The 26,689-nt window shown below is 47.0% G+C and overlaps 1 protein-coding gene across 1 annotated transcript in view; it reads left to right on the forward strand.

The window, feature by feature from the left end:
* Glra1 (glycine receptor alpha 1) overlaps positions 1-26,689 on the forward strand; it is a 51,619-nt gene that overhangs the window by 21,053 nt on the left and 3,877 nt on the right. Inside the window, 10 exon segments of the mRNA XM_048334259.1 lie at positions 2,660-2,787; positions 6,649-6,719; positions 14,120-14,269; positions 14,271-14,345; positions 17,378-17,416; positions 17,418-17,478; positions 18,785-18,922; positions 22,178-22,224; positions 22,226-22,393; positions 25,225-25,371. Coding sequence (XP_048190216.1) covers positions 2,660-2,787; positions 6,649-6,719; positions 14,120-14,269; positions 14,271-14,345; positions 17,378-17,416; positions 17,418-17,478; positions 18,785-18,922; positions 22,178-22,224; positions 22,226-22,393; positions 25,225-25,371 — 1,024 coding nt within the window.

Below are 26,689 nucleotides of genomic sequence, written 5' to 3' on the forward strand. Positions count from 1 at the left end.
TACTGTCTAAATATAGGCCGGAAATACACAAGGATTATCAAGCAGAGGGAAATGGCTATTTTGGCATTAGCATTGAGCTTTTTGTATTGGGGGGACAAAAAAAAAAAGAAATTAGGGAACTTTTGAATGAGGGCTTTGAGGAAAGCTATTGAAAAGGCTCCACAGCAAAGACTGGGGTACGGCTCAAGTGGCAGAGCATTTGCCTAGCAAGCATGAGGCTTTGAGTTCAAGCCCCAGTACTGCCTGCTGCACCCCTGCTTGCCCTGGGAACTCAGGAAGGGAGCCTCCTCCTCCCCCAAACCTTATTATGAAAAGGGCAGAACAAGAGGGGCAGTGGAGCAGCTGGGAGCGGTGGGAAGGCCAGTCCTGGGCCATCTAGGCGAAGCTGAGCCTCTCTCCAGCTGCCTGCTTACATCTGGGTTGCTGGCACCGGGACACGAAGAAGGAGCAGCCTGGTGCTGGAGGCAGATCGGGAAAGGGCTGGGAGATGGTCTGTGTGGGACCAGAGGGAGATACACTTACACCCACAAACACACACATATACGCACACATTAACACACATATGCCTTCTCTCTATCTCTCTGCATCTCTGCCTGTGTGTGCGTGTGTGTGTGTGTGTGTATCTCACACACATATACACACAGCATGCATACCAGAAGTCAAACATATTGAGGGCCGACTATGTTTTAAAAACTGTCTAGTCAGGCACGGGTGGCTCAAGCCTGTCATCGTAGCCACTCAGGAGGCTGAGTTCAAAGCCAGCCTGGGCAAGCAAGTCCATGAGACTCTTCTCTCTCATTAACTAGCAAAAAGTTGAAAGCTATGATGAAAAGTGGGACAATATTATCCTTAAAGCAACAACAACAACAGCAACAAAAGTCCAGGGACAACACTTGAGTTCAAGCCCCAGGGCTTGCACACACACACACACACACACACACACACACACACCTGACAAAAACAACAAAACAACTAATTACCATGTGTCTATGAGCTTCTGAGCCTTCAAATGAAGACCAGATTGAATCAGTATTTCTATTACTATGTATAATAGTCTAATTAGTTTTAAATTGTTAATCCCTGTATAAATATTTATGAACACTTCCTACTAGCCAGGACATCTGATTCATTAAAGTAGTACTTGATCCATTCATTCATTTCTTGTGCATTTACTGAGCACCAATTAAGTTTAAGGAGGAGCAGGGAGGAGTAAGAACATGCCAACAATAAATACATCTAACCACCCTGATCCTGGCTCTTAATACACAAACACAAAGAACACATTACATATGACATGTTACAAGGAGGTTTGTGGTTCGGTGGGACGGGGGGGGGGGGGGGGGGTGGGTAGAGGCATGAGGACAAAATGGCCCTGAGCTATTGCCCCCAAGGTCCTGGTATCTACTGAAGAGTATGGTCTGGAAGGGGTGTTGAGGGCAGAAGCTGTGGTATTCTGTGTGGGAAGGTAAACTTAGGGGCCCCCCAGAACGGGACAATGCCCGCAGATGACAGGTAAAGACGGTGGTCAGGCGCCAATGGCTCAGACCTATCATCCTAGCTACTCAGGAAGCTGAGATCTGAGGATCGTGGTTCAAAGCCAGCCGGAGCAGGACAAGTCCATGAGACTCTTATCTCCCATGAACCACCAGGAAACCGGAAGTGGAGCTGTAGCTTAAGTGGTAGAGTGCTAGCCTTGAGCCAAAAAAAAAAAAAAAAGGCTCAGGGACAGTGTGCAAGTCCTGAGTTCAAATCCCAGGACTGACAAAAATAAACAAATAAATAAGTAAAATAAATAAATTCCTAACCTGGGAGATTAGGGAGCATGACAAGAGTGATCCCTGGTAGCTGGTGTCACCCAATGTGTGTGTGTGTGTGTGTGTGTGTGTGTGTGTGTGAGAGAGAGAGAGAGAGAGAGAGAGAGAGAGAGAGAGAGAAACGAACTAGGAACATCATAACTATGAGTATCGATGCTGTCCAGGATTCTGTGGAGGTGGACGGTGAAGACTGCTTTTGATTTGGGAAGACTTTTTTTTTTTTTTTAGCAGCTGGTTTTAAAGAGAAATCATGAGGAAATCCTGGATTATTTCATTCCCTAAGATCCTTTCTATTGACATACTTGTGAGAGGATAGGTTCCAGAATTTTTTTTTGGTGCCACTCCTGAGAGAGGGAGGGAGGGATGGAGGTAGACAGACAGATGACCAACAGACAGAACCTGTGCACTGTCCCTTAGCTTTTCCAGTCAACACTAGAGTTCTATCACTTGAGCCACAGCTCTACTTCTGACTCTTTTTGGTTTTTTGGTAGTTCATTGGAGATAAGAGTCTCAGAGACTTTTCTTCCCCAAGCTGGCTAGCTGGCTTGAACCCTCAAATCTCAAGCCTCTTGAGCAGCTAGGATTACAGGCATTGCCACCAGTGCCCAGCCTATGGAGATGAAAGCTTAAGAGTCAATGACTTCTGGGCCTCAGTCAAACACTGACTGGCCTATCAGGATCAGGCCCTGGGTTATATTTGGGCTGGGTAAACAGGTTAGCTGTAACCAATTCTCAGGCTAAGAGCAGTCTTCACCTGTAAGGGCCGGAAGAGGCAGGACTTGATCAGAGCCAGAAAAAACCTGCACTAACACTTTTCTTCCCTTACTCTCTCTCTCTCTTCTTAGCCTTGCTGCTTCTAAAGAGGCCGATGCTGCTCGCTCTGCACCCAAACCTATGTCACCTTCAGATTTCCTGGATAAGCTGATGGGCAGAACTTCTGGATATGATGCCAGGATCAGGCCCAACTTCAAAGGTAGAGAGGGACAGACCTTCACGATCCATAGGAAACAGGTTCCCAGATTACAGGAGTTATCAGGCAGCAGTGTATCGAATGCCGATGACAAAATAAAAACATGGCCTGAATCCCATGATCTCTTTCTCTGCCCAAGGCAGACATTACTAATCAATTACTGCTTCTGGCATCAAAGATGGAGGGGAGACATGGAAAGTGGACAAAAATACGCTCACATTTTGGCCCAGAGATAAACTTATTCTCTTATCTGGGATAAACATTATGTAGATCTGGGCCTCAGTTTCCTTATCTGGTCTATACCTGTGATTTAAACACACTCCTTCACCATGTTCATAAAGCCTTCTCCCAGGTATCTCAAAGGAAAAATAACAAGAAAAACCTCTCTCTACTTTCACCCCCAGACAGTTCTACATCTATTTGCTTTCCATAAGGGACTTTCAACTCAAATTCACCTGCTGAAAGGTTTCTATAGACTCACAAGTTGTTTTTGAAGATTTCTCAGTCTATAATCAGAATGACAGTGTCCCATATCCGTTGGGGTTACGAAGAAGGCCAACTGAAGTCAACAAGGCCACACAGGAAGTAAGACAAGAGGGATAAAAGGAGACTCAGGCTCCCCAGGATGGGAGGGCCTCCCTTGACCCAGCCTGCCTGTGGCCCTGTAAGAAGGTGGGCTCCATGGGGCCAGAGCATCTCCTATTCCAAAACCCAAGCATGAGATCCATGTGAAACGCTCTAATTCTTCAAGCATGCAACTCAAACACAAGCCCCAGCCTAGCCCCCGTGAGAAGATTCCTCCAGCCCTCATAGTCAGATGGAGCTGGTGGTGTATGGAAGGAAGAGAAAGTTATCGGTGCTCCCTGATGACTCAGGAAGCTGATGCATTTGGAGAGTGGTGGTGGGGAGAGGTGCTAGGGCTTGAACTCAGAGCCTGAGTGTTGTCCCTTAGGGGCTTTTTGTTTTTCTTTTTGCTCCATTCTGGCCCTCAACTGCTTGAGCCGCAGCTTTTCTTCTGGCTTTTTTTAGTGAGGTTTTCCCCAACACTGCAATGGAGGTGGCTAGGAGATCTGATCTGGATGCTTTCTCAGAAGTTCTGTGTTTTTCCCTGGGCCTTGGGGAATCCGAGTGGAAGCTGAGAGGGATTTATTCTTGCCCATGTTGTGCCAGACAAAGAACAAAATCTTTCCCCCCATTCCTATTAAATTGGGGAGCTGCCTTTACTTTCACAGATCAATCACAGCCTAATAAAAGCAAGCCATAGAAATCTGCCTGCTCCTGACTCTCCTAAAGCCAGAAGTGACAATGATAGGGGAAACACAGACTTGCTCTGTTGAACAGATGCGGGGGGAAGGTGGAAGACCAATTGTCCCTCTGTCTCAGGTGATGTAAATGGAGCCAGTATAGTTGAATTTTCTCCACTCTGACATTCTGTGTTTTCTAAAACTTTATGGATCAGGGACACAACCTAATGCAAACCCATACACAAAAGCAAAATTAAACTTTAATATTTAATGACATATATACATTATACCCGCTGCCAAATGCCAGGCAGGCTGTAATTTTCTTGAGATAATTTAATTTCAGATTTACATCAATGAACCGTACCTTCCCCATGGGGTCTTTCAGCGGGTGCCCTCTCCTGCACATAAATCAGGCCCTAATTTATATGAGAGTCACAATGCTAGATGCTTGCAGAGCCTGGGAGGGAACAGTGCATGGCTGCAAGGTACAGGCAGTAATTCTTCACGGCATCATAACGGTGTGAGGGTCAAATGAAAAACCTGAGTCTAACACTAAATGAGGGAGAAATGAAATAGGCCTTTGTTTAAGTGAAAATGACAATGAGGCAGATTTCCACTCAGCTTCAGAGAAAGAAAGTATTAACCCAAAGAAAAGAAATGAACCCAAATTTTAACCAGCTATAGAATGAGCTGCTCAGGATAGAGTAAGCTGCTGTGTGTTATGGCTCACGCCTGTAATCCTAGCTATTCAAAAGGCTGAGATCTGAGGATCCTGATTTAAAGCCATTCCAAACAGACAAAATCGGAGAGACTGTTATCTCCAATCAACCACTGAAAAGCCAAAAGAGGAGCTGTGGTTCAAGTGGTAGAGTGCCAGCCTTGAGTAAAAATCAAAAAATCTAAGCAACAGCTCAAGGCCCTGGGTTCAAGCCCCAGTACGAGAACACACACACCACACGCACACACACACACACACACACAGAGTGGCACACACACACAGATACACAAAACAGACCAAGAAAAACAACAACAACATTGAATTATTAACAACTTTAGACTCATTTATGAAGTAAAGACAATGAATCTATACGATCTCCCTCAGTCCCTCATGGCTACAAGAAATGGAACTTGTATGAGTTGGAGGTATGGCTCAGTAGGTAGAGCACTAACCAGTGAGACAAAGCATCAGGTACCAAGTTCAAGCCCTTGTCTCAGACCAAAAAAGAAAAAAAAAAAAAAAAAAGGAAATAGACTTGTGAAAAGAAATTAGCAAATTGTGCTGTTCTTGTAGAAGAACTACAACTATTGGTCAAGTCCCAGCCACCAAGGTCAGCTCAAGGTCAACCCCTTTCTAAGGTCTTTCTTATCTCATTATCCAGCACCTTCCTCACCTGGACTCTATTGTTTTCTCCTTCTCACCCATGGTCTTTATTCTGGAACTTTCTCTGGCTTACATGGAAGCCCAGGATTGGGGGTTTTGCCACCACCTGTAGGGCTTTGGGCATCCCATTTCCTTCCTCATTCATGAAGATGACTGCCTTGGAAGTTAGACTGATCTGTAACCAAACCCTGGCTCCACTATTTAAGAGCCAGGTGGCCATGGACAAATAATTAGATCTCTCAGAGCCTCTATTTGTTCATCCTGGACAACACAGGTGATCAATCAACCCTCTCATAGGGACTGTGGAGATGATGTTAGTGAGCTGGACATCTGTGGCTCATGCCTGTAATCCTAGCCACTCAGGAGGCTGAGATCTGAGATCTTGGTTCCAAGACAACCTGAAAGAAAGTTCATCAGGCTCTTTATCTTCAATCAACCACCAAAAAGCCAGAAGCAGAGCTGTGGTTCAAGTGGTAGAGCTCCAGTCTTGGGTGAAAAAGCTCAAAGACAGTACCCAGGCCTTGAGGCACCAAGGGAAGAAAAAAAAGAAAAATGATCTAGGAGAATGTTCCACACTCCAGCCAACCCCCTAATGCTTGGAATTCTAGCTGCTATAATTAATCTAAATGAAGAGGCTGGGTTTTAATCAGACTTCCCTCCCCAAGCTGTCTGAGCAACAATGCTTCCCCTGTCCCCTTCTTCCTAGCTTTAGCAGCAGGAGTGGAAAAATTTCCCTGGGAAAGTATTTAACAAAGACACATGGACTTTCTCAGAGGTTCCCTCTGTGGTCCCTTGCTAGCAATCCCCGCTATCACCCTTTCAGGGAGAAGTTGTTCTTGGTTCAGAAGTTCAAGGCCAGGAACTTGCTGTTTCTTGCAGCTCCTTCCCAATGTGGTCTCCAAATGCTGTAGCCATAAATACATTCTTCAGATACAAATTAGAAGGCAGCTTCCTGTGGGACTGGGGGAAGGAGTCTGAAGCCATATGGCAGGATAATGAATCGTTCGGTGTTCTATGAGAGAGGACGTCTCAACTCGGTCTCTGCTGCTCTGTAGCTGCCATGTACCTAAGGATAAAGGAGAGTCCGGCTATTCCCAGGCTGGAATCCCCAGTGCTTGGAGGAGGGGGATGGAGGGAGAAGCCCTCTCACCAATGGGAGCCATCCCTAAGGTCAGCATGCCACAGATGTGTTTCTCCACAGCCATGAGGACCTAAGCAGGGATCTCTCTTGATTGACAGGTCCCCCGGTGAATGTGAGCTGCAATATCTTCATCAACAGCTTTGGGTCCATCAGCTGTGAGACCACCATGGTGAGTGAATCCATCAGGGGCACCGTTGTTTCTCCTGCTGGGAGCATTGTTGCATGAAAATATATCTATCCAGGCTTCCCTGGAGGAGATGAAGGGGAAGGGGTTTCTGCCAGAATCTACCTTGGCGGGGGGGGGGTGGGGGGGGGGTATGGGTTTTTAAAGTAGGGCATCTAAAAATGGCAGCCAGAACCAGGTGCTAGTGGCTCACGCCTATAATTCTAGCTGCTCAGGAGGCTGAGATCTGAGGATCGTGGTTCAAAGCCAGGCCTGGGGAGGAACGTTCATGAGGACTCTTATCTCCAATTAACTACTAGAAAATGGCAAGTGGCGCTGTGTGGCCTCCAAGTGGGTAGCTCATTAGCCTTGAGCGGAAAGAAGAGCTCAGGGACAGTGTTCAGGCCCCATGACTGACAAAAAGTAAGTTAATTAACTTAATTTAATTAAAATTAAAAGAAGTAAAAATGGAGGCTGGGATAAGAGGGTTAAGCACAAAGCAAACTCACAGATTTACATGACCGAAATGATCCAGGGTATCAGAAAGTGGTGATTGTGATCAAAACGCTCTTCAAGCATGCTTGAAAATGTCATGGTGAGGCTATTGTCTTGTCCAGTTAATACATGTCAAGAAATTAAAAAGCCTTTCAATGTTTAAGTGTTATTTAAGCCACTAAATTTCTTTAGATTAAAAGGCATTTATGGGACTGGAAATGTGGCTTAGCAGTGTTGAGCACTTGCCCTAGCGTGCATGAAGCCCTAGGTTCGGTTCCTCAGCACCACATACACAGAAAAAGCTGGAGAAGTGGCACTGTGGCTCAAGTGGTAGGAGTGCTAGCCTTGAGCATAAGAAGCTCAGGGACTGTGCCTAGGTCCGAAGTTCAAGCCCCAGGACTGGCCAAAAAAAAAAAAAAAAAGGAATTTATTTATTATACAGACAAAAAAAAAAAGTAGATATTTAAAACATTTAATAGAATATTTAATATTTAAAGAGTAAATATTTAATTGGAAAACATTTTAATATTTAACAAGGGTACATATTTTAATATAAAAATAATAAATATTTGAAGTAGATAGAGCTTGGCTTCAATTTTATTTTTTGCCAGTCTTGAGGCTTGAACTCAGTGTCTAGGCCCTGTCCCTGAGGTTCTTTTGCTCAAGAGCTAGCACTCTACCACTTGAGCCACAGCACCACTTCCAGCTTTTTTGTTTATGTGGTGTTGAGGAATCGAACCCAGGGCTTCACACATGCTAGACAAGCACTCTACTACTAAGCCACATTTCCCAGCCCTCAATTATTTTTTTTATTTTTATTTTTTGGCCAGTCCTGGGCCTTGGACTCAGGGCCTGAGCACTGTCCCTGGCTTCTTCCCGCTCAAGGCTAGCACTCTGCCACTTGAGCCACAGCGCCGCTTCTGGCCATTTTCTGTATATGTGGTGCTGGGGAATCGAACCTAGGGCCTCGTGTATCCGAGGCAGGCACTCTTGCCACTAGGCTATATCCCCAGCCCCTCAATTATTTTTTACACAAAAAGAAATGAAAGAAAAAGAACCAGAAAGACCATATGCATTTATCAAAAGTATGAAGGAACCCCTATTCTAGAACTTTCTTACTAGCTGTTGTGGCCTCAAGTGAGGACACTGAAATTATACTTAAACCTCGTGAAATTTCAGTTTATTCCCTGGGAATAAAAAAAGAGTAAGTATCACCATTTTTGGAAGGTGGGGGGGTGTGGCTCAAGTGGTAGGAAACACGAGCCTTGGGTGGAAAAAAGTCAAAATGAGAACACAGAAGCCCTGAGTTCAAACCCCAAGTACCTGCACCAAAAGCCTTCACATTGTTTCTTTACTGCATATTAATACCGTTTTCATTGTTATTATCAACTACCAGTGCCCTGCCGACTGGAAACTCAGACTTTGGGACCATTTACATTGCATTTAATGTCCGGTGATAATAAGAGCCTTTTCCACATCAAACTTTCATAGAATAAAATCTAAATGGGATAGTGTGTGTGTGTGTGTGTGTGTGTGTGTGTGTGTGTGTGTGTGTGTGTGTGTGTGTGTGTGTGGATGCGCCTACTGGGGCTTGAACTCAACGCCTGCCTGGGCTTCCCTTTTGAACCCTGATGGTCAGATCTCGACCCCCTGAGTCGCTAGGATTACAGGTATGAGCCACCAGTGCCCAGCTTGAACCTTACTGTGACTATAATAAACACCTGCTCACTGTGCAGTTTAATAGGACCCACTGTGGTATTTACACATACATGTCCACGTGCGGTCCTGATACTCTTCTGATTTCTAGTAACCCCTTTGTACTTTTCAGTTCTTTTTCCCCTTGTTGTTTGTTGGTTTGTCTTTTCTGTATGTGAGAGAAAACCTTCACTGCGTGTCATTCCATGTCTCATTTCCTTCTCCTAAAATGACATCCTCCAGTTCCACCCATTTGGCTACAAATGACAGGATCTCATGCTTCCTTCTGACAGAATAATGCTCTACTATGTGGTCTGTGCTGTGTTTTGCTTTTTCCATTCACCATGAATGGCCGCCTAGGCTGATTCTATAAGCTTAGCTTTGTGAATGGTGCCACCAGAGACAGAGCCATGCAGGAATCTCTCTTGTAAATTGACTTCATTTCTTCCCAATATATGACCAAGAATGAGATAGTTAGCTCATACAGCAGTGATCTTTTCAGGGTTTGTTGGTGGTGGTGGTGGTACCAGTCCTGGGACTTGAACTTAGAACCTGAGCGTTGTACCTGGGCTTTTTAAATTTTTAATTCTAGGCTAATGCTCTAGCATCTGAGCCACAGCTCCAAATTTGGCTTTTTTGTAGTTAAATTGGAGGAGAGGACTCATGGAAGCCGGGCTCTGGTGGTTCAAATCTGTCATCCTAGCTTCTCAGGAGGCTGAGAGCCAAGGATCATAGTTCAAAGCCAGCCCTGGCAGAAAAATTCCCCATGAGACTCTTATCTCCAATGAACAACTCAAAAACTGGAAGTGGCGCTGTGGCTCAAATTGGTAAGAGTGCTTGGACAAAAAAGAAAGCTCAGGGAAGGAGCCCAGGCCCTGAGTTCAAACCCCCACAACCAACAACAACAACAAAAAAGTCTCAAGAACTTCCCTGCCTCTGTTAGCTTTGAGCTGCAATCCTCAGATCGCAGCCTCTTGGGTTGGTAGGATTGCAAACATGAGTCCACCAACAACCAACTTATTTTTTAGGCTTTCATCCAGAGGGAATTCCATATTGATTTCCATAATAGCTAGGCTAAACTGTGCACGGTGGTGCACACCTGTAATCCCAGCCATAGGGAGAGAGGGCAGGAAGATGAGCTACACAGCAAAGCCTCATCCTGAAACAAATAAAACAAACTAAAGCAAAAGCACGATCACTGGACTAATCTATATTCCAACCAACTTTTATGTAAAGGTTACTTTTTTCCAGTGCAACATGGCTAGTCGTTTGTTCTTTCTGTTTTCTTGATGACAACCACTCTGCCTGAAATAAGATGTTATCTTAAATGTTTGTTTTTATTTTTCATGCAGGTACTGGAGCTGGAACTTGGGGTCTGGGCACTGTCCCTGAGCACTTTTTTGCTCAAGGCTAGTGCTCTACCCCTTGAGCCACAGCTCCACTTCCAGCTTTTTGCCCCTTAACTGGAGATAAGAATCTCACGGACTTTTCTACCTGGGCTGGTTTTGAACCACGATCCTCAGATCCCAGCCTTCTAAGTAGCTAGGCTTACAGGGGTGAGCCACCAGCACCTGATTTCCATGTGATTTAGATTTGCAATTTTCCTGATGGCGAATTAACGTTGACCTTTTGCATTCCATGTACTTATTAGCATTTGTATTTCTTCTTTGAAGAAATGTCTGTTCAGTCATTTCTCCTCATCCTAAAATTACATTACTGGTTTTGTTTGTTTTGTCAGTTGTGGGGCTTGAACTCACAGCCTGGACACCTTCTCTGAGCCTCTTTGTACTCAAGGCTAGCATCTTCCACTTGAGCCACAGCCCCACTTCTGGTTTTCTGGTGGTTAATTGGAGATAAGAGTCCTCACAGGGACTTTTCTGCTGGGCTGGCTTCAAACTGAGATCCTCAAATCTCAGCCTCCTGAATAGCTAAGATTACAAGCGTGAGCCACCAACGCCCAACTCAGACTATTTGTTTGTTTGTTTGTTTTGGGGGTGTTTTTTTTTTACCAGTCCTGGGGCTTGAACTCAGGGCCCGAGCACTGTCCCTGGCTTCTTTTTGCTCAAGGCTAGCACTCTGCCACTTGAGCCACAGCGCCACTTCTGGCCGTTTTCTATATATGTGGTGCTGGAGAATTGAACCCAGGGCTTCATGTATATGAGGCGAGCACTCTTGCCACTAGGCCATATTCCCAGCTCAGACTAGTTTTTATTCTTACATTTTTAAGTTTGTTTTACAGAGTGCAGGTATTAATCTTCTTTCAGGTAAATAACAGGCCAAAGATTATTTATTTTCCTCCATCCCGTAGGCTGTTTCTTCTCTCTATTGATGGTTTCCTTGGTTGTATATAACGGTTTTTACTTTGATGCAAGCCCGTTTGTCAATTCTTGCATTGGTTTCCTATGCTTCGGCTGGCCTTTCCAGAAAATTGTTGTGTTTTCCTATTGTGGTGGCTTGGTGATCTACTCCTTGAGCCATGTCTCTAGTCCAGCATTTTGCTGAATCACTGGAGAATCTCTTATATCATGGAAGTTGGCATTGTACCATGATCTCCCAAGGCTCAGGCTCCTGAAGAACTGGGATTACAAGCATGAACCACTGAGCCACAGCCGAGCCAACTTTGGTACAAGCCAATATCGAGTTCTCCCCAACACCATTTGTGAAAGAAACTGGTCTTTCCTCAAGAAATGTTGTTTTGGGTTGGTTTTTTGGGGTGTTTTTTGGGCACCTTTTTCAAGAAGTAGTTGGCTGAAGATGTGTGGATTTACTGCTGGGTTCTCTCTTCTGTTTGTTCTGCTGGCCTACGTGTCAGTTTTGATGCCAGTACCACGCTGGTTTTCCTACTATGACTCCGTGGGGGTGTCTGGGAACCAGGCATTGTGATACCGCTAGCATTGATCTTTTTGCTCCAGAATGCTCTGGCTGTTTAAGGCTCTCCTGATGAATTTTCAGGATGGGGTTTGTTTGTTTTCCTCCACATTCTATGAGCATGCCATTAGTATGCTCGTCTGCAGATTTAATTAACTGAATGCAATCACATCTTCCAATCCACAAGCTTATATCGTCTCTTCTCCTTTCAGTGTTCTCCATTCTTTTCTTCAGTGTTTCATGTCTTCCACATTCTTAGCTTTATTCCTAGAGGTGTGTGTGTGTGTGTGTGTGTGTGTGTGTGTGTGTGTGTGTGTGTGTGGTGGGGGATGATGATGATGATGATGATGGTGATGATGATGATGATGATGATGATGACCACAATAACAATGATATACATAGGGCTTAAACTCAGGGTCTGGGCGCTGTCCCTGAGCGTTTTTTTTACTCAAGGCTGGTGCTCTACCACTTGAATCACAACTCCACTCCAGCTTTTTGATTGTTACTTAGAGAAAAGAATCTGCAGTTAACAACACACCTTCCTGCCTGTGTTGGGTTGGCTTTGAACTGAGGTCCTCATATCTCAGCCTCTTGAGTAGCCAGGATTATAGGCACGAGCCACTAGAACCTGGCTTCTAATAATCTTTCATAAAGTCTTTTAGCTATTGTGTATAAAATCACTTCCATTTGCAAGCAAGGATAACTTGGCTTCCTTGCTTCCTGTTTGTAAGTCTTTTATCTCTTCCTCTTGTCTAATGAGAAAGTATGAAATTCATACAATCAGATACATGAACTTTAAACCCCACCTTCTCTCAGCTCCATTTACCAACTGTGTGGCTTAAATAAATACATCATTTTCTCTCCCTGAGCCTTCGTCATCTGTGAAATTAGGTTAAAATTACTTATGCCATGGCAGGGGAGCGTGACTCAAGTAGTAGAACGCCAGCCTTGAGTGGAAAAGCTAAAGAACAAGCTTGCAGTTGGTAGCTCACGCCTGTCATCCTAGCTACTCAGGAGGCTGAGATCTGAGGATCGCAGCACCCAGCCAGCCTCGGTAGGAAACTCCATGAGACTCTTCTCTCCAGTGAACCAGCAAAAAAGCTGGAAGTGGAGCTATGGCTCAAGTGGTAGAGCACCTACCTTGAGTGAAAAAGCTAAGAGACAGACACTGACTTCAAGCCATAGTGCTGACACACACACACACACACACACACACACACACACACTTATGTTTATACTACAAATAAAATGGTGAGATCCCAAAGGCTGTTGCATTAGCGCTGTAGCAATCTCCTTGCTTTAAATGGATTTCCTTTGAGCATTTGAGGCTCATGGGAGCGAGAATTCCCATGTTGTTCCTTGGGCCCCTGAACTTGAACATGGCTTTCAGCATGTTCAACACCGACCCACCGAAGTGTATGGCTAAGTAAGCAAAACAGCATTTAGCCGTCGGCCTATTAAAGCAATTACATTGATCTCTTCAGAGCTGCATTGCTTGCTGCTGTTTACCAATCTAGGAGAAAGAAAAAGAAATCAATGGGGGCAACACATTTGAGTGACAGGTGCCATGGGTGGGGCCAGAGGCCTCCGGAAGGCCAAAGCCAGCTCCATTCTTCAGCTCCCTTGCTCAAACTTTCCATTAGTCACTTTATAAGGAGACTCTATACCTTTGATCCTGTGTGTGTGTGTGTGTGTGTGTGTGTGTGTGTGTGTCTGTCTGTCTGTCTGTAGCAGAGCTTGAACTCAGGGCCTGGGGCACTGTCCCTGAGCTTTTTTGCTCAAAGCTAATGCTCTACCCTTGAGTCAGATATTAACAGGATGATGAAACCCAATAGATAACAGAAAATAATATATAATCATTGAAACCTTTATTTCCAAATGTTTTCATTGTTCTTTAATTTTTTTTTTTAAATCTTCCTTCCAAAGAGAAAATAACATTTTGATAAAAAATCAGCCGGAAGTTGAAAAGGCTTAGCAGGGCATTTAAAGGATGGGGTATCACCGGCCGCGGGTCATCCTAGCTACTCAGGAGGGCTGAGATTTGAGGATCGTGTTCGATGCCAGCCTGGGGCAGGAAAGTCCATGAGACTCTTATCTCCAGAAAACAGGAAGTGGTATTGTGGCTCAAAGTGGTAGAGCACTAGCTTTGAGCAGAAAAAGAGCCCAGGGACAGCGCCCAAGCCCTGAGTTCAAGCCCCACGAAAGGCAAAGATAGACGGATGGATGGATGGATGGATGGATGGATGGATGGATGGATAACAGCCCCTAGGCAAAGACCTTCCTGGCACCCAAAGTGCTGGCTTCTGGCTGCCTAAACTGTGTCCTCACGGCTTGCCCCCTGCCTGTAGGATTACAGGGTGAACATCTTCCTGCGGCAGCAGTGGAATGACCCCCGCCTGGCTTACAACGAGTACCCAGATGACTCCCTGGACCTGGACCCGTCCATGCTGGATTCCATCTGGAAGCCCGACCTGTTCTTTGCCAACGAGAAGGGCGCCCCACTTCCATGAGATCACCACCGACAACAAACTGCTGAGGATCTCCCGCAACGGGAACGTCCTGTACAGCATCCGGGTGAGCTTGCGGGGGGGACAGGCCCTGTCCCTCCCTCTTCAGGAAGGGCCGTGCTGTTAGACGCTGGTATCTCAGGAGGCTGAGATCTGAAGATCACAAGTCCAAAGCCAGCCCAGGCAAAAAAAAAAAAAAAAGTCCACGAGATGCTGATCTCTCAGGAGCTAGCAAAAGGGCAAAAAGTTGGCGGTGTGGCTCAAATGGTAGAGCACCAGATTTGACAGGGGGGCAGCCAAAAGAGAGAGAGAGGCCCTGAGTTCAAGATCTCACACATACACCTTGCCTTGCTGCCTTCTAAAACCAGACAGACTAAGGAAAGATGTGAACGGGCTCGAAGACTCAGGCAGTAGAGTAAGAATGATTAAAACAACTTGGGGGGAATCCTAGCTACGAACGTTCACTAGAACCAAGGACATCAGAGAAGGCATTTGAGAGAGAGAGAGAGAGAGAGAGAGAGGAGGAGAGAGAGAGAGAGAGAGAGAGGAGAATTGAAGCACCCAGCATTTTAACACAAGACAAGATGGAGCCATCAGCACACTATAGCCAAGGGCAGGAGCCCAGGGCCCCAAGCCTGAACATCACAGGGACTCCATGTCTCAAGGGCCTGCAATGAGCTGCTCGCATGATACAGCAGTACCATGTCAATCCTTCTGAAAACTTTCCTCCAGATACCTTGCATGGTGTCAGGGAGAAAGGACCCTCCTCCCCAGCCTGGGGGTGATGGGGAAGAGATGGGGGGGGAGGTATTCTAGTGATTAGGGGACCCAGCCAAAGTGCCCACAGTTAATAGCTGAGCCTAGATTTGTACCTGTGTTCCCAAAGTCCCCGAGGTTCTCTGAAACTGTAGAACAGGGCAGGGTACTTGGTAGCTTATCAAATATGTGACAAAATAGTTGTATTTCTTTCTCTGTGTGTGTGTGTGTGTGTGTGTGTGTGTGTGTGTGCATGTGTATCCATACTGAGGCTTGAATTCAGGGCCTTATTCTGTCCCTTGGCTTTTTCCTCTCAAGTGTCCCTCTACCACTTGAGTCATACCTCCACTTCTGGGTTTTTGGTCGTTCATTGGAGAGAAGAGTCTCATGGACTTTCCTGCCCAGAGTTGGCTTCGAACCTCAATCCTCAGATCTCAGCCTCCTGAGTAAAATATTTGTATTTCTTTTTTTTTTTGGCCAGTCCTGGGCCTTGGACTCAGGGCCTGAGCACTGGTCCCTGGCTTCTTCCCGCTCAAGGCTAGCACTCCGCCACCTGAGCCACAGCGCCGCTTCTGGCCGTTTTCTGTATATGTGGTGCTGGGGAATCGAACCTAGGGCCTCGTGTATCCAAGGCAGGCACTCTTGCCACTAGGCTATATCCCCAGCCCAAAATATTTGTATTTCAAAGAGCTTCAAATGACACTGGTCCTGACTGATCAGGAAAATCTTCTTCCCCTTAAGAAATGAGCCTTAAAAGCTAGGCATCAGTGGCTTACATGTATAAACCTAGCTACTTGGGAAGCTGAGATCTGAGGATTGTGCCCAGGCCCTGAGTTCAGCCCCATTACTGGCAAAAGAAAGAAGAAATGAGCCTTAAGTGTCTCTGGGCCTTCAAAAGAGGGTCACTGTCCCCGACCCTCTGATGTGACTGGGTTGACTCTCCTAGGAGAGGAAGACCAAGTAGGATCCTCACCACTGGGGGTAAGTTGAGGCTCCAGAGTCCTCCTGGGAGAATATCCCAGTAAGTCATCCTGACCCAGGAAAAGGCCAGGGCTGGCTGGGGGCGGGGGGGGGGGGGGGGAGGGCTAGGCCACCCCTGCGTGAACTCTGCTGCTTGCTAAACTATTTTGCAATTACCAGGAAGCCAAGTCCCAGTGCACCACAACAGGGCAAAAGCGACCTTCCCAAGGTCATGCAACATTAAGAAATTAACCCAGTGTGACAGCTGCTCGACTTTGCAGCTTTTATCAGAGGCCCTTTGCTTCCCTTCTCTCCTTCTCCTCCTCCTCTGTCCCCCCTCCTCCTTCCTCTCCCTTCTCCAGTCTTTTCTCCCCACCCCCCACCCCACTACCCCCAGCTTGGCATTGGAGTCTTCATACGTGAGTTTTTGCCACCTGCAGCGGAGGTGCGGGGCTACATTCCACTTCCAGCATCTCCGATTGGCTATGTCAGGGCGTGAGGCTGACCTCTCTTGGATAGACAGCTGGCGAGCCCAATCTGCTGCTCTAGGACTCACGACCAAAGACCGAGTGACATGGATTTGAACCCGGGCTGAGCTGTGACTCCACTGACCTTGTGGCCTTGGATAGGTGGCAGGCTGTCCTGCTTTGTACCTGTGTTCTGATGATCTGAGAGGCTTCAGTGTGGTCCCAGCCATTGTGTGTGTGTGTGTGTGTGTGTGTGTGTGTGTGTGTGTGTGTGTGTGTGAATTTGGCAGGCAAGGAGGGTCTCTTCTGAAGAGTCCAGCCTGGGAAAGGAGCCAGGAATCATGGGCAGTACCTGCTGAGAAGCACAGAGCATGCCCTGCGGCCGGCCTGGGCAGCTGTCTCTCTCCACAAGGACTGTTCAAGGTTGGGGGCAGCGGCCAGGCCTCAGGGCAACCTGGTTGACATAGACTCCAAACAAACGCAGGAAAATCAGCTGCTAGTGACGCACACCTGTCATCCTAGCTACGCAGGAGGCTGAGATCTGAGGATCCAGGTTCAAAGCCAGCCCTGGCACAGAAATATTTGGAAGACTCTTATATTTTTCATTACCCGGTTAGAGGCGAGGAAGATGAAAAAGCTACGCCGAAACCCTGAGTTCAAGCCCTAAAACTGGCAAGAAAGACAGACAGAGACAAATAGAGAGAAATATCCAGGCAAGAAAGAAGAAAGGGAAGGAAGTTGGGGAAGAAAGGAAAGGAAATAAAGAAAGGAGAATGGAAGGAGAAAGAGAGAAAGAAAGAGAGAGAGAAAGAAAGAAAGGAAGGAAGAAAGAAAGGAAGGAAGGAAGGAAGGAAGGAAGGAAGGAAGGAAGGAAGGAAGGAAGGAAGGAAGGAAGGAAGGAAGGGGTGCCATTGAGCTCCTTTCTTTTCCCAGAATCACCCTGACCCTGGCCTGCCCCCATGGATCTGAAGAACTTCCCCATGGACGTCCAGACGTGTATCATGCAACTGGAAAGCTGTAAGTCTCTTCCATGAGCTCACTTTTAGAAGCCAGGCTCCTCCATGTGCCCAGAGACCCCCAGAAATCCCCTCATTACTATAATAACTCACAGTGCTACAGGAGGTACTTTGTTCTTAGAGAGTACATTAGAGAATGGAGTGGAGCTCAAGGGGTAAGCACCAGACTTGAGTAAGAAAAAGAAACAAACAAAGAAGAGCATAAGGCTCTCAGTTCAAGTACAAAAAGAAAGAGAGAGAGAGGATGGAAGGAAGAAAGAGAGAGAAGGAGGGAGGGAGGAAGGGAGAGAGAGAGGGAGGGAGGGAGAGAGGAAGGGAGAGAGGGAGGGAGGGACGGAGGGAGGAAGGGAGGAAGGAAGGAAAAAAGACAGGCTGGAATGTGGCTTAGTGGCCGAGTTCTTGTCTAGCATGCATGAAGCCTTGGGTTCGATTCCTCAGCACCACATACACAGAAAAAGCCGGAAATAGCACTGTGGCTCAAGTGGTAGAGTGCTAGCCTTGAGCAAGAAAAGCCAGGGACAGTGCTCAGGCCCTGAGTTCAAGCCTCAGGACTGGAAAAAAAAAGATGCATTGTACATATAAATTGATCTGTCGAGTTGTAACTTCCTGGTACAACTACTTGAAGGTAATGAAAGAAAAGAGAGAGAAGAGAAGGAGGGAAAGAAAGAAAAGGAAGGAGGGAGGGAAGAAGGAAGGGAAAAGGAAAGAGAAGGGAAGGAAAGAAAAGAGAAAGGAAGGAGAGGGGAGGGGAGAGGAGAAGAGAAAGGGAAAGGGAGTATAGAACAGCCGGGCATGGTGGGGCACACCTGTAATCCCAGCACTTGGAGATTGAGGCAGGGAAGATGGCCAGCCCCCAGAAAACGCTGCCGACTTGTCCCCGAAGGAGTGGCCCTGGAGAATGGCAAAGAGAGGTGATCATGAGAAACGATTTCTGGAGCAGCTGATTCAGCAGCTCAGGTAGTGGCTGACTTCAAGATGAACCCAGAAAGGAGTCTGGCTCACTCTGAGGGATGGGGAGTGGGCGGGCGGCTACATCAGCTCCACTTTTTTCTTGGAGGAAAAGGGTGTGGATCGAGGGTCCAGGACCGGCCAACACAGGGTAAGGGAGGAGAGGAAGACAGAGGAAGAGATGGAAGGGCCCTGAGCTAGGTGTGAACTGCTTGACTGGTACGACCTTTCATGAGGTGTCCTGGATTCTGCAGGTGCTTTGGGTGCCACCTCTGGGCTCGAACCCTGAACCCCCCCAACACGCCTCAGTCCAGGGGCTCGTAGGGGTGACTTGTACCTTCTTCTCCCCTCAACCCTAGTTGGATACACCATGAACGATCTCATCTTTGAGTGGCAGGAGCAGGGAGCTGTGCAGGTGGCCGACGGATTGACGCTGCCTCAGTTTATCCTGAAGGAAGAGAAGGACTTGAGATACTGCACCAAGCATTACAACACAGGTGAGTGCAGCCACCGTTGGGCCCCAGTCCTTTCCCCACCACACCGAGGGCCCCAAGGCCCCCCGCCCCCCCCCCCCCCCACAACATCCACTCGTGATTCTGCAGAGCCTATGAACTGCCCACGCTGCTCAGCCCCTGGCCCCTACTGACTCCCCGTGAGTCCTAGCCGTGGTTAAAACCAAAATGCAGTTTTTAAGAAGCAGGCGCCGGGGCTGGGGATATGGCCTAGCGGCAAGAGTGCCTGCCTCATATACATGAGGCCCTGGGTTCGATTCCCCAGCACCACATATACAGAAAATGGCCAGAAGTGGCGCTGTGGCTCAAGTGGCGGAGTGCTAGCCTTGAGCGGGAAGAAGCCAGGGACAGTGCTCAGGCCCTGAGTCCAAGGCACAGGACTGGCAAGAAAAAAAAAAAAGAAGCAGGCGCCTTTGGCTCACACCTGTGATCCTCCATACTCATGAGGCTGAGGTCAGAGAGATGCTGGTTCAAAGTCAGCCCGAGCAGGGAAAAAAACAACCAAAGTCCATGCGATTCTTATCCCCAATTAACCAGGAAAAAAGAAGAAAGGAAATTCAACTAGAAATGGTAGACAACCATCCTCAAGCAGAAAAAGCCAAGCAAGAGTAAGAGTCCCTTCATTCAAGGCCTAGCGCCGAGCACAAAAAATAAATAAATAATAATAAAATGAAAACAGATTTTTAAAAAAAGATTGGCTACTTGGGAGGTAGAGATGAGGAGACTCACAGTTCAAGGCCAGTCCTGGTTGAGAGGGGAGGAAAGGGAAGGAAGGCAGCATAGTGCGTGTATATGTAATTCTACCTACACGGAGGCTTAAATACACAAATGGAGACTAGACACACCCTTCATAAAAAACAAACACATAAAAAAAATCCCAGCCCGTGCTGGTGGCTCACACCTGTAATTCTAGCTTCTCAGGAGGCTGAGATCTGGGGATTGTGGTTCGAAGCCAGCCCCGGGCCGGAAAATCTGTGAGATTCATCTCCAATTAATCACAGCTTGAGCACTGTGGCTCAAGCAGTAGAGCGAAAGGAGTCCAGGAGTCCAGGGGACAGCGGCCAGGCCCCAGAGTTCAAGCCCCAGGACTGGCAAAAAATAATAACTAAGCCAGCCCTTGGTGGCTTATACCTATAATCCTAGCTACTCGGGAGGCTGAGAGCTGGGGCTTGAGGTTCAAAGCTAGCCTGGGCTGACAAATCCATACGATTTTTATTTCCCATTAAGTAGCCAAAGGCCAGAAGTAGAGGCATGACTCAAGGAGTAGAGTGCCAGCAATAAGTGAAAAAGCTAAGTGAGTGTGCAAGGCCCTAGTTCTAGCACCAGATTGATTATGACAATAATAATAACTAGAACAAGAAGAATTAAGGGGTGAAGCTCAAGTGGTAGGGGACCTGCCTCTATACTCAAAAAAGAGCAACTAGGAACTGGTTGGAAAGGGACCACTAGCCAAGCAGCCCAGGGGAAGATAGGAAAACCACAACTGCTGCTTAGCTCAACACTGTCCTCCAAGAGACTGCACACTTGAGCAATCGAGGGGGGGATGGGGCATGGAGGTCAGCTCCCACACCCTGGCAACCTGAGATGCAGAGCGATGATGGGGTTCCTGCTGACGGTCCTCAGCAGCCCATCTCCAGCGACCCAAGAATCCCAGCCCTTGATCACCTAGTGGACTTTCCTGCAGGATGACAAATAAAATATAAAGTTGCATATATTGAAGGTATGTGTACATCTTCAATATCTGGGATTAGGATACAGGGATTCGTGTTTTCTAGGCAGGTGCTCTACCACTTGAACCACACCTCCAGCCCAAACTTGATGCTTCTAGGTAGGTAGGGTAAGTAGGTAGGTAGGTACATACAAACATATGTAGATACATAGATACACAAGTACATGGCTGATACATAACAGATGGATATATAGTAGATGGATGATGAATGGATGGATAGACTAGATAGATGATAGATAGATAGATAGATAGATAGATAGATAGATAGATAGATAGATAGATGATGCATAGATGGTAGGTGGATAATTGATGGATAGATAGGTAGAATAATGGATGGAGAGATGAAGGATAGATTGCTTGATAGGTAGTTAGACAAGATAATGGTGATGATAGATAGATAAATAGATATGTAGACAACTGTGAGATAACCTCATTTGATATCTCTCACATATCTATCCCCTCACATTTCTTCTGCTAGAGGAACACTTTACATCCTCTTTTCAGCAAATCTCAAGTGTGCAGTGTGGTATTCTCAACGTTAACCATATTGCCATACATTAGATCTCCAGCACTTACTCTTTCAAAACGCAGTCCTTGTGCCCTTGAATCAACATCGCCCCTCCCCATTTCCACCTAACCCATGCCACCTGCCATTCAACCCTCTGCTCCAATGAGGTGCCTACATGTAAATGAGACCTGCCATTTAACTGTCTGCTCCAATGAGGTATCTACATGTAAATGAGACCTGCCATTTAACTCTCTGCTCCAATGAGGTGTCCTACATGTAAATGAGAACTGCCATTTAATTCTCTGCTCCAATGAGGTGTCTACATGTAAATGAGACTTGCCATTTAACACTCTGCCCCCAATGAGATGTCTACATGTAAATGACATTGTATGCCTGGCATTCAGTTTTCTGTGTTCGGCTCATTTCCTTTTAGCACAAAAATGTCTTCCAGCACCATCTATCTGGTTGCAGATGGCAGGGTTTTCTCTTTTAAGGCTGAATAATATTCCATTTTCCGTATGCACTCATCCACTGAAAAGTACATCATTACCCAGCAATCGCACGTCTAGATATCTACTCCAATCACAGAAAAAAAAATTAATAGGCATTTCAAAGAGATATCTGCTCTGCTATATTCAGCTGCAATACAGGAACCAACGGAAATGTATTCTGAACTTTCACATTTATTGTCTCCGGTGTTCTTTAATCTCTTGAATTTAAATGAAAGCAAGGCATTCTGCTAGAGCCTGTGGATACAAGGAGAGATTGACAAAGCTCTGACGAGGCAAGGCTTAGAGTTTGGCTCCCCCTGTCAGTTCTTGAGGTGCATGGATGGGAAGGGAACAAACCCCACAGCCAAGCTTTCCAGTTCAATGCCAAAGACAGAGAGAACGACCACACGTTACCCCTGGGCTGGCTTCCAACCGTGATCCTCCCATCTCAGCCTCCTGAGTAGCTAGGGGTGACAGGCGTGACAGCACTTTCTCACGGTCATTCCTTGCAGGTAAATTCACCTGCATCGAGGCCCGCTTCCACCTGGAGCGGCAGATGGGGTTACTACCTGATCCAGATGTACATCCCCAGCCTGCTCATCGTCATCCTCTCGTGGATCTCCTTCTGGATCAACATGGACGCAGCACCTGCACGCGTGGGCCTGGGCATCACCACGGTGCTCACCATGACCACGCAGAGCTCTGGGTCCCCGGCGTCCCTGCCCAAGGTAGGCCCCTAGGGTGGACACAGACGCCCTCATCTTCCTCCCCTGCTGGAGGGGCAGACGCCACGCTTTCATCCGCCGTCCTTGCCAGAACCCACGATTGTCCCATCCCACGTTCCCAGGTTGCCAGGCGCCCCAGCTCAGCTCCATTTCCTTCCCACAGTAGATGCACCATGCTGCATTGGAAGTCAACCTTGCGCCAGGCGCTGGTGGCTCACAACTGTCATCCTGGATCCTAAGGAGACCGAGAGCTGAGGATCCTGGTTCAAAGGCCAGCCCAGGCAGGAAAGTCCGTGAGACTCTTATCTCCAATAAACCACCAGAAAAACCAGAAGTGGGTGCTGTGGCTCAAGGGGTAGAGTGCTTAGCCTTGAGCAAAAGGAGCCCAGGGACAGCGCCCAGGCTCAGAGTTCAAGCCCCATGACTGACTGAAAAACAACAGAACCAAACTGAAAGGAAATGCGTTGAAAAACTGCTGAGGGCTGTAGGACACATACTTGTAGTCTCAGGCTACTTGTAGAAGCTGAGCTAGGAGGATTAGGGTTCAAGGCCATCCTAGGCAACAAAATAAGACTTTTTCTAAGAGAGAAAGAAAGAAAGAGAGAGAGAGAGAGAGAGGAAGGAAGGAAGGAAGGAAGGAAGGAAGGAAGGAAGGAAGGAAGGAAGGAAGGAAGGAAGGAAGGAAGGAAAGAAGGAAAGAAGGAAGGAAAAATAGAAACAAACAAGCCAGGTGACAGTGGCTCACACCTGTCATCCTAGCTACTCAGGAGGCTGAGATCTGAGGATCAAGGTTTGAAGCCAGCCTGGGCAGGAAAGTCTGTGAGACTCTTATCTCCAGTGAACCAGCAAAAAAGCTGGAAATTGAGGTGTGTCTCAAATGGTAGTGCACCAGACTTCAGAAGACAAAAAAGGCAATAGCACAAGAGCACAAAGCTCTAAATTCAAGCCCCCAGTTCTGGCATGCAGAAAAAAAGAAAAAACAAAAAAATAATCATCATCATTTTATGTACTTATTTGTTTATTTATTTATTATTTGTACTTTATTTATTTGGCAATACTGGGGGTTGTACTAAAGGCCTCACCCTTGCTACATAAGCTCCTTGCCATTGAAACCATTCCTGGCCCTATTGGCTTATTCTTTTAAAAATAGGCTCTCATGCTTTTGTGGAGGCTGGCCTGGAACCTCAATACTCTTGTAGCTATCTTTTTTCTTCATGACTTTTCTTCTGATATAGGTCTAACTGCTTTCAGGTCTCTTCTTTGGTTACTGTTTGTTTGGTATATCTTTTTCATTCTCTTGTTTTCTCCTAATACTATCTTTGTTGTTGTTGTTTGTTTGTTTGTCATTTGTGGCGCTTGAACTTGGGGCCTGGGCGCTGTCATTGAGCTTTTTCGTGAAAGCTAGTGCTCTATCACTTTGAGCCACAGCATCACTTCCACTTTTCTGGTGGTTCATTGGGGATAAGAGTCTCACACACTTTTCCTGTCCGGGCTGGCTTTGAACCACCATCCTCAGGTCTCAGCTTCCTCAGTAGCTAGATCACAGGCATGAGTCACCAGCGCCTGGCCTAATTCTATGTTTCAATCTAAAGTGTATATATTGTAGACAGTGTATCTTATTTCATTAGTCTGAAATCTCTGGGGGGTTTTGGTGTAAGTGTGTGTGTGTGTGTGTGTGTGTGTGTGTGTGTGTGTGTAGCAGAGCTTGAACTCAGGGCCTGGACATTGTCCCTTTGCTTTTCAGCTCAAAGCTGGTGTTCTGCCACTTGAGCCTTACCTCCACTGCTGGCTTTGTGCTGGTTAATTGGTGATAAGAGTTTCGAGGACTTTCCTACTTGGGCTGGCTTGAAACCACAGTCCTCTAATCTCAGCCTCCTTAGTAGCTAGGATGACACGCATGATAAAGGCCTATTTTTGCACAATTGAAGAAGGCTTTGTGGTTCTTCTTGAGCCCCAGCTGCTTTTCTTGATTAAATGTGCACAGAATTGATGTTGGTAATTAGCTGAGTTCTGGAAAACTAGATTCCGGCTATTTTTATGCCAGTGTGTTCATTGGATTTTATGGGAGGCTTTTCAGAAGTTCTTATGCCTTCATTTCCAATCCCATCCTCTATCTGTCTGTGTGTGTGTGTGTGCACACACGTACACACTAGGGCTTGAACTCAGGGCCTGGGCGCTGTCCCTAAGCTCTTTTGCTCTACCACTTTGAGCCACAGTGCCACTTCCGTTTTTCTGGTGGTTCATTGGAGACAAGAGTCTCATGAACTTTTCCTGCCTGGGCTGGCTTTGAACCTCAATCCTCAAATCTCAGCCTCTTGAGTAGCTGGGATGACAAGAATGAACACTGAAAGCTGGTTCATACTGCAATTGCAGTCAGAGATTTCTTCTTACTGCAGATCTTAGCCACCTCCGTATCTGACGCTTTGTTTTTCCTTATTAAATCAACAGCATCCCGCCCCACCACCCCATCCACCCCCTCTTTTTTCACTTAAAGGAAGTACCTTGTGCCTTCCTTTGGCCAACATCGCTCCTCTTCTATGTGACCCGAGGGTGGGTGGCATGAACCTCATGGATTCTCCACAACAAAGCCTTGATTCACATTCTTAGCAGGACAGAACCGAGCAGGGTGAAATTTTCATCACCACCCCACTCTTCCGCACAGAGGGCGCGATGTAGATCTTGTGGGTGGTTTCTTTCTAGAATTTACCATGGGTTCTTTGGGGGGCTGGAACTGGGGGACACCAGCGTGCTTCCTCTCTGTAAGTGGGGTGAGCGGATCATGGCGTTCGCTAGGTCCCCAGCCACCCTGGGTTTGCCTGCCGTTTTCCTTCCAGGTGTCCTACGTGAAGGCCATTGACATCTGGATGGCCGTGTGTCTGCTCTTCGTGTTCTCGGCCCTTCTGGAATATGCCGCGGTTAACTTCGTATCTCGACAACACAAGGAGCTGCTTCGGTTCAGAAGGAAGAGGCGACATCACAAGGTAGGCCTGAGGGGCTGGGGATATAGCCTAGTGGCAAGACAGCTTGCCTCGTATACATGAGGCCCTGGGTTCGATTCCCCAGCACCACATATACAGAAAACGGCCTGAAGCGGCGCTGTGGCTCAAGTGGCAGAGTGCTAGCCTTGAGCAAAAGGAAGCCAGGGACAGTGCTCAGGCCCTGAGTCCAAGGCCCAGGACTGGTCAAAAAAAAAAAAAAAATCACACACAAGGTAGGCTGAGGGTCATCGCATAGAGAGGGACTGCTCCAAGGCGGGCTGGGATATTCCCCTGCAGGGGACAGGGACATTGTGTCCACGCCCATCAACCATGACCTAGCTGGATCCTGGGCCATGACTCTTCTAACAATGGCAGAAATAATCATGGAGCCTGACCGGCAGGTGGATAAAAAAACTCACCACTGGCTGAAGTTAATAACCAGCCACTCCCGGATGCTGGAAGGCAGGTCTTTTGCTGCAGAAGGCCCAATCGTTTTCCTGAACTTGAATGCAGGAGGAAATGGCCCCCGTGAAAGGTGGGATGTTTAAAAACAAATCTCCTATGTGAGCCAAGAGATTGTGCCTCACACCTGTGATCCTAGCTACTCGGGAGACTGAGGTAGGAATACCACAGTTCGAAGACTCTTTATCTCCAATGAACTACCAAAACAAAAAAAAAAAAGGGCAGAAATGGAACTGTGGTTCAAGTGGTAGCATGCTAGCCTTCAGCAGAAAAGGTTAGGGACAATGCCAGGCCCTGAGTTCAAGCCCCAGAACTGGCATACACACACACACACACACACACACACACACACACACACACACTCCAATGTGTAAGGTAAGTGCTGTTGGCTCATGTCTATAACTCTAGCTACTCAAGAGGCTGGGGTCTAAGGGTTGAGGCTTAAAACCATTTTGGCCAAATAAATTTGAGAGATTTTTATCTCCCATACCCAGCAAAAAGCCAAAAGCAGAGAAATGTGGCTCAAGTGGTAGAGCACCAGTCTTGAGTTAAAAAAAAAAAGCTAAAGGATAGCACAAAACTAAAATTCAATGTCTATGGTTGGGGATGGAGCTCAGTAGAATGCCTACTGGCCACACACATGACCCTGGATTTGACCCCAGCACCGTAAAGAAAGAAGGAGGGGAGGGAGGGAGGGAGGGAGGGAGGGAGGGAGGGAGGGAGGGAGGGAGGGAGGGAGGGAGGGAGGGAGGGAGAAAGGGAGGGAGAAAGGGAGGGAGGGAGGGAGGTTGGAAGGGAGGGAGGGAGGGAGGGAGGGAGGGAGGGAAGGAGGGAGGGAGGGAGGAAGGGAGGAAAGAAG

The sequence above is a fragment of the Perognathus longimembris genome, chromosome 25 (genome assembly GCF_023159225.1).
Source record: "Perognathus longimembris pacificus isolate PPM17 chromosome 25, ASM2315922v1, whole genome shotgun sequence".
NCBI lineage: Eukaryota > Metazoa > Chordata > Mammalia > Rodentia > Heteromyidae > Perognathus > Perognathus longimembris.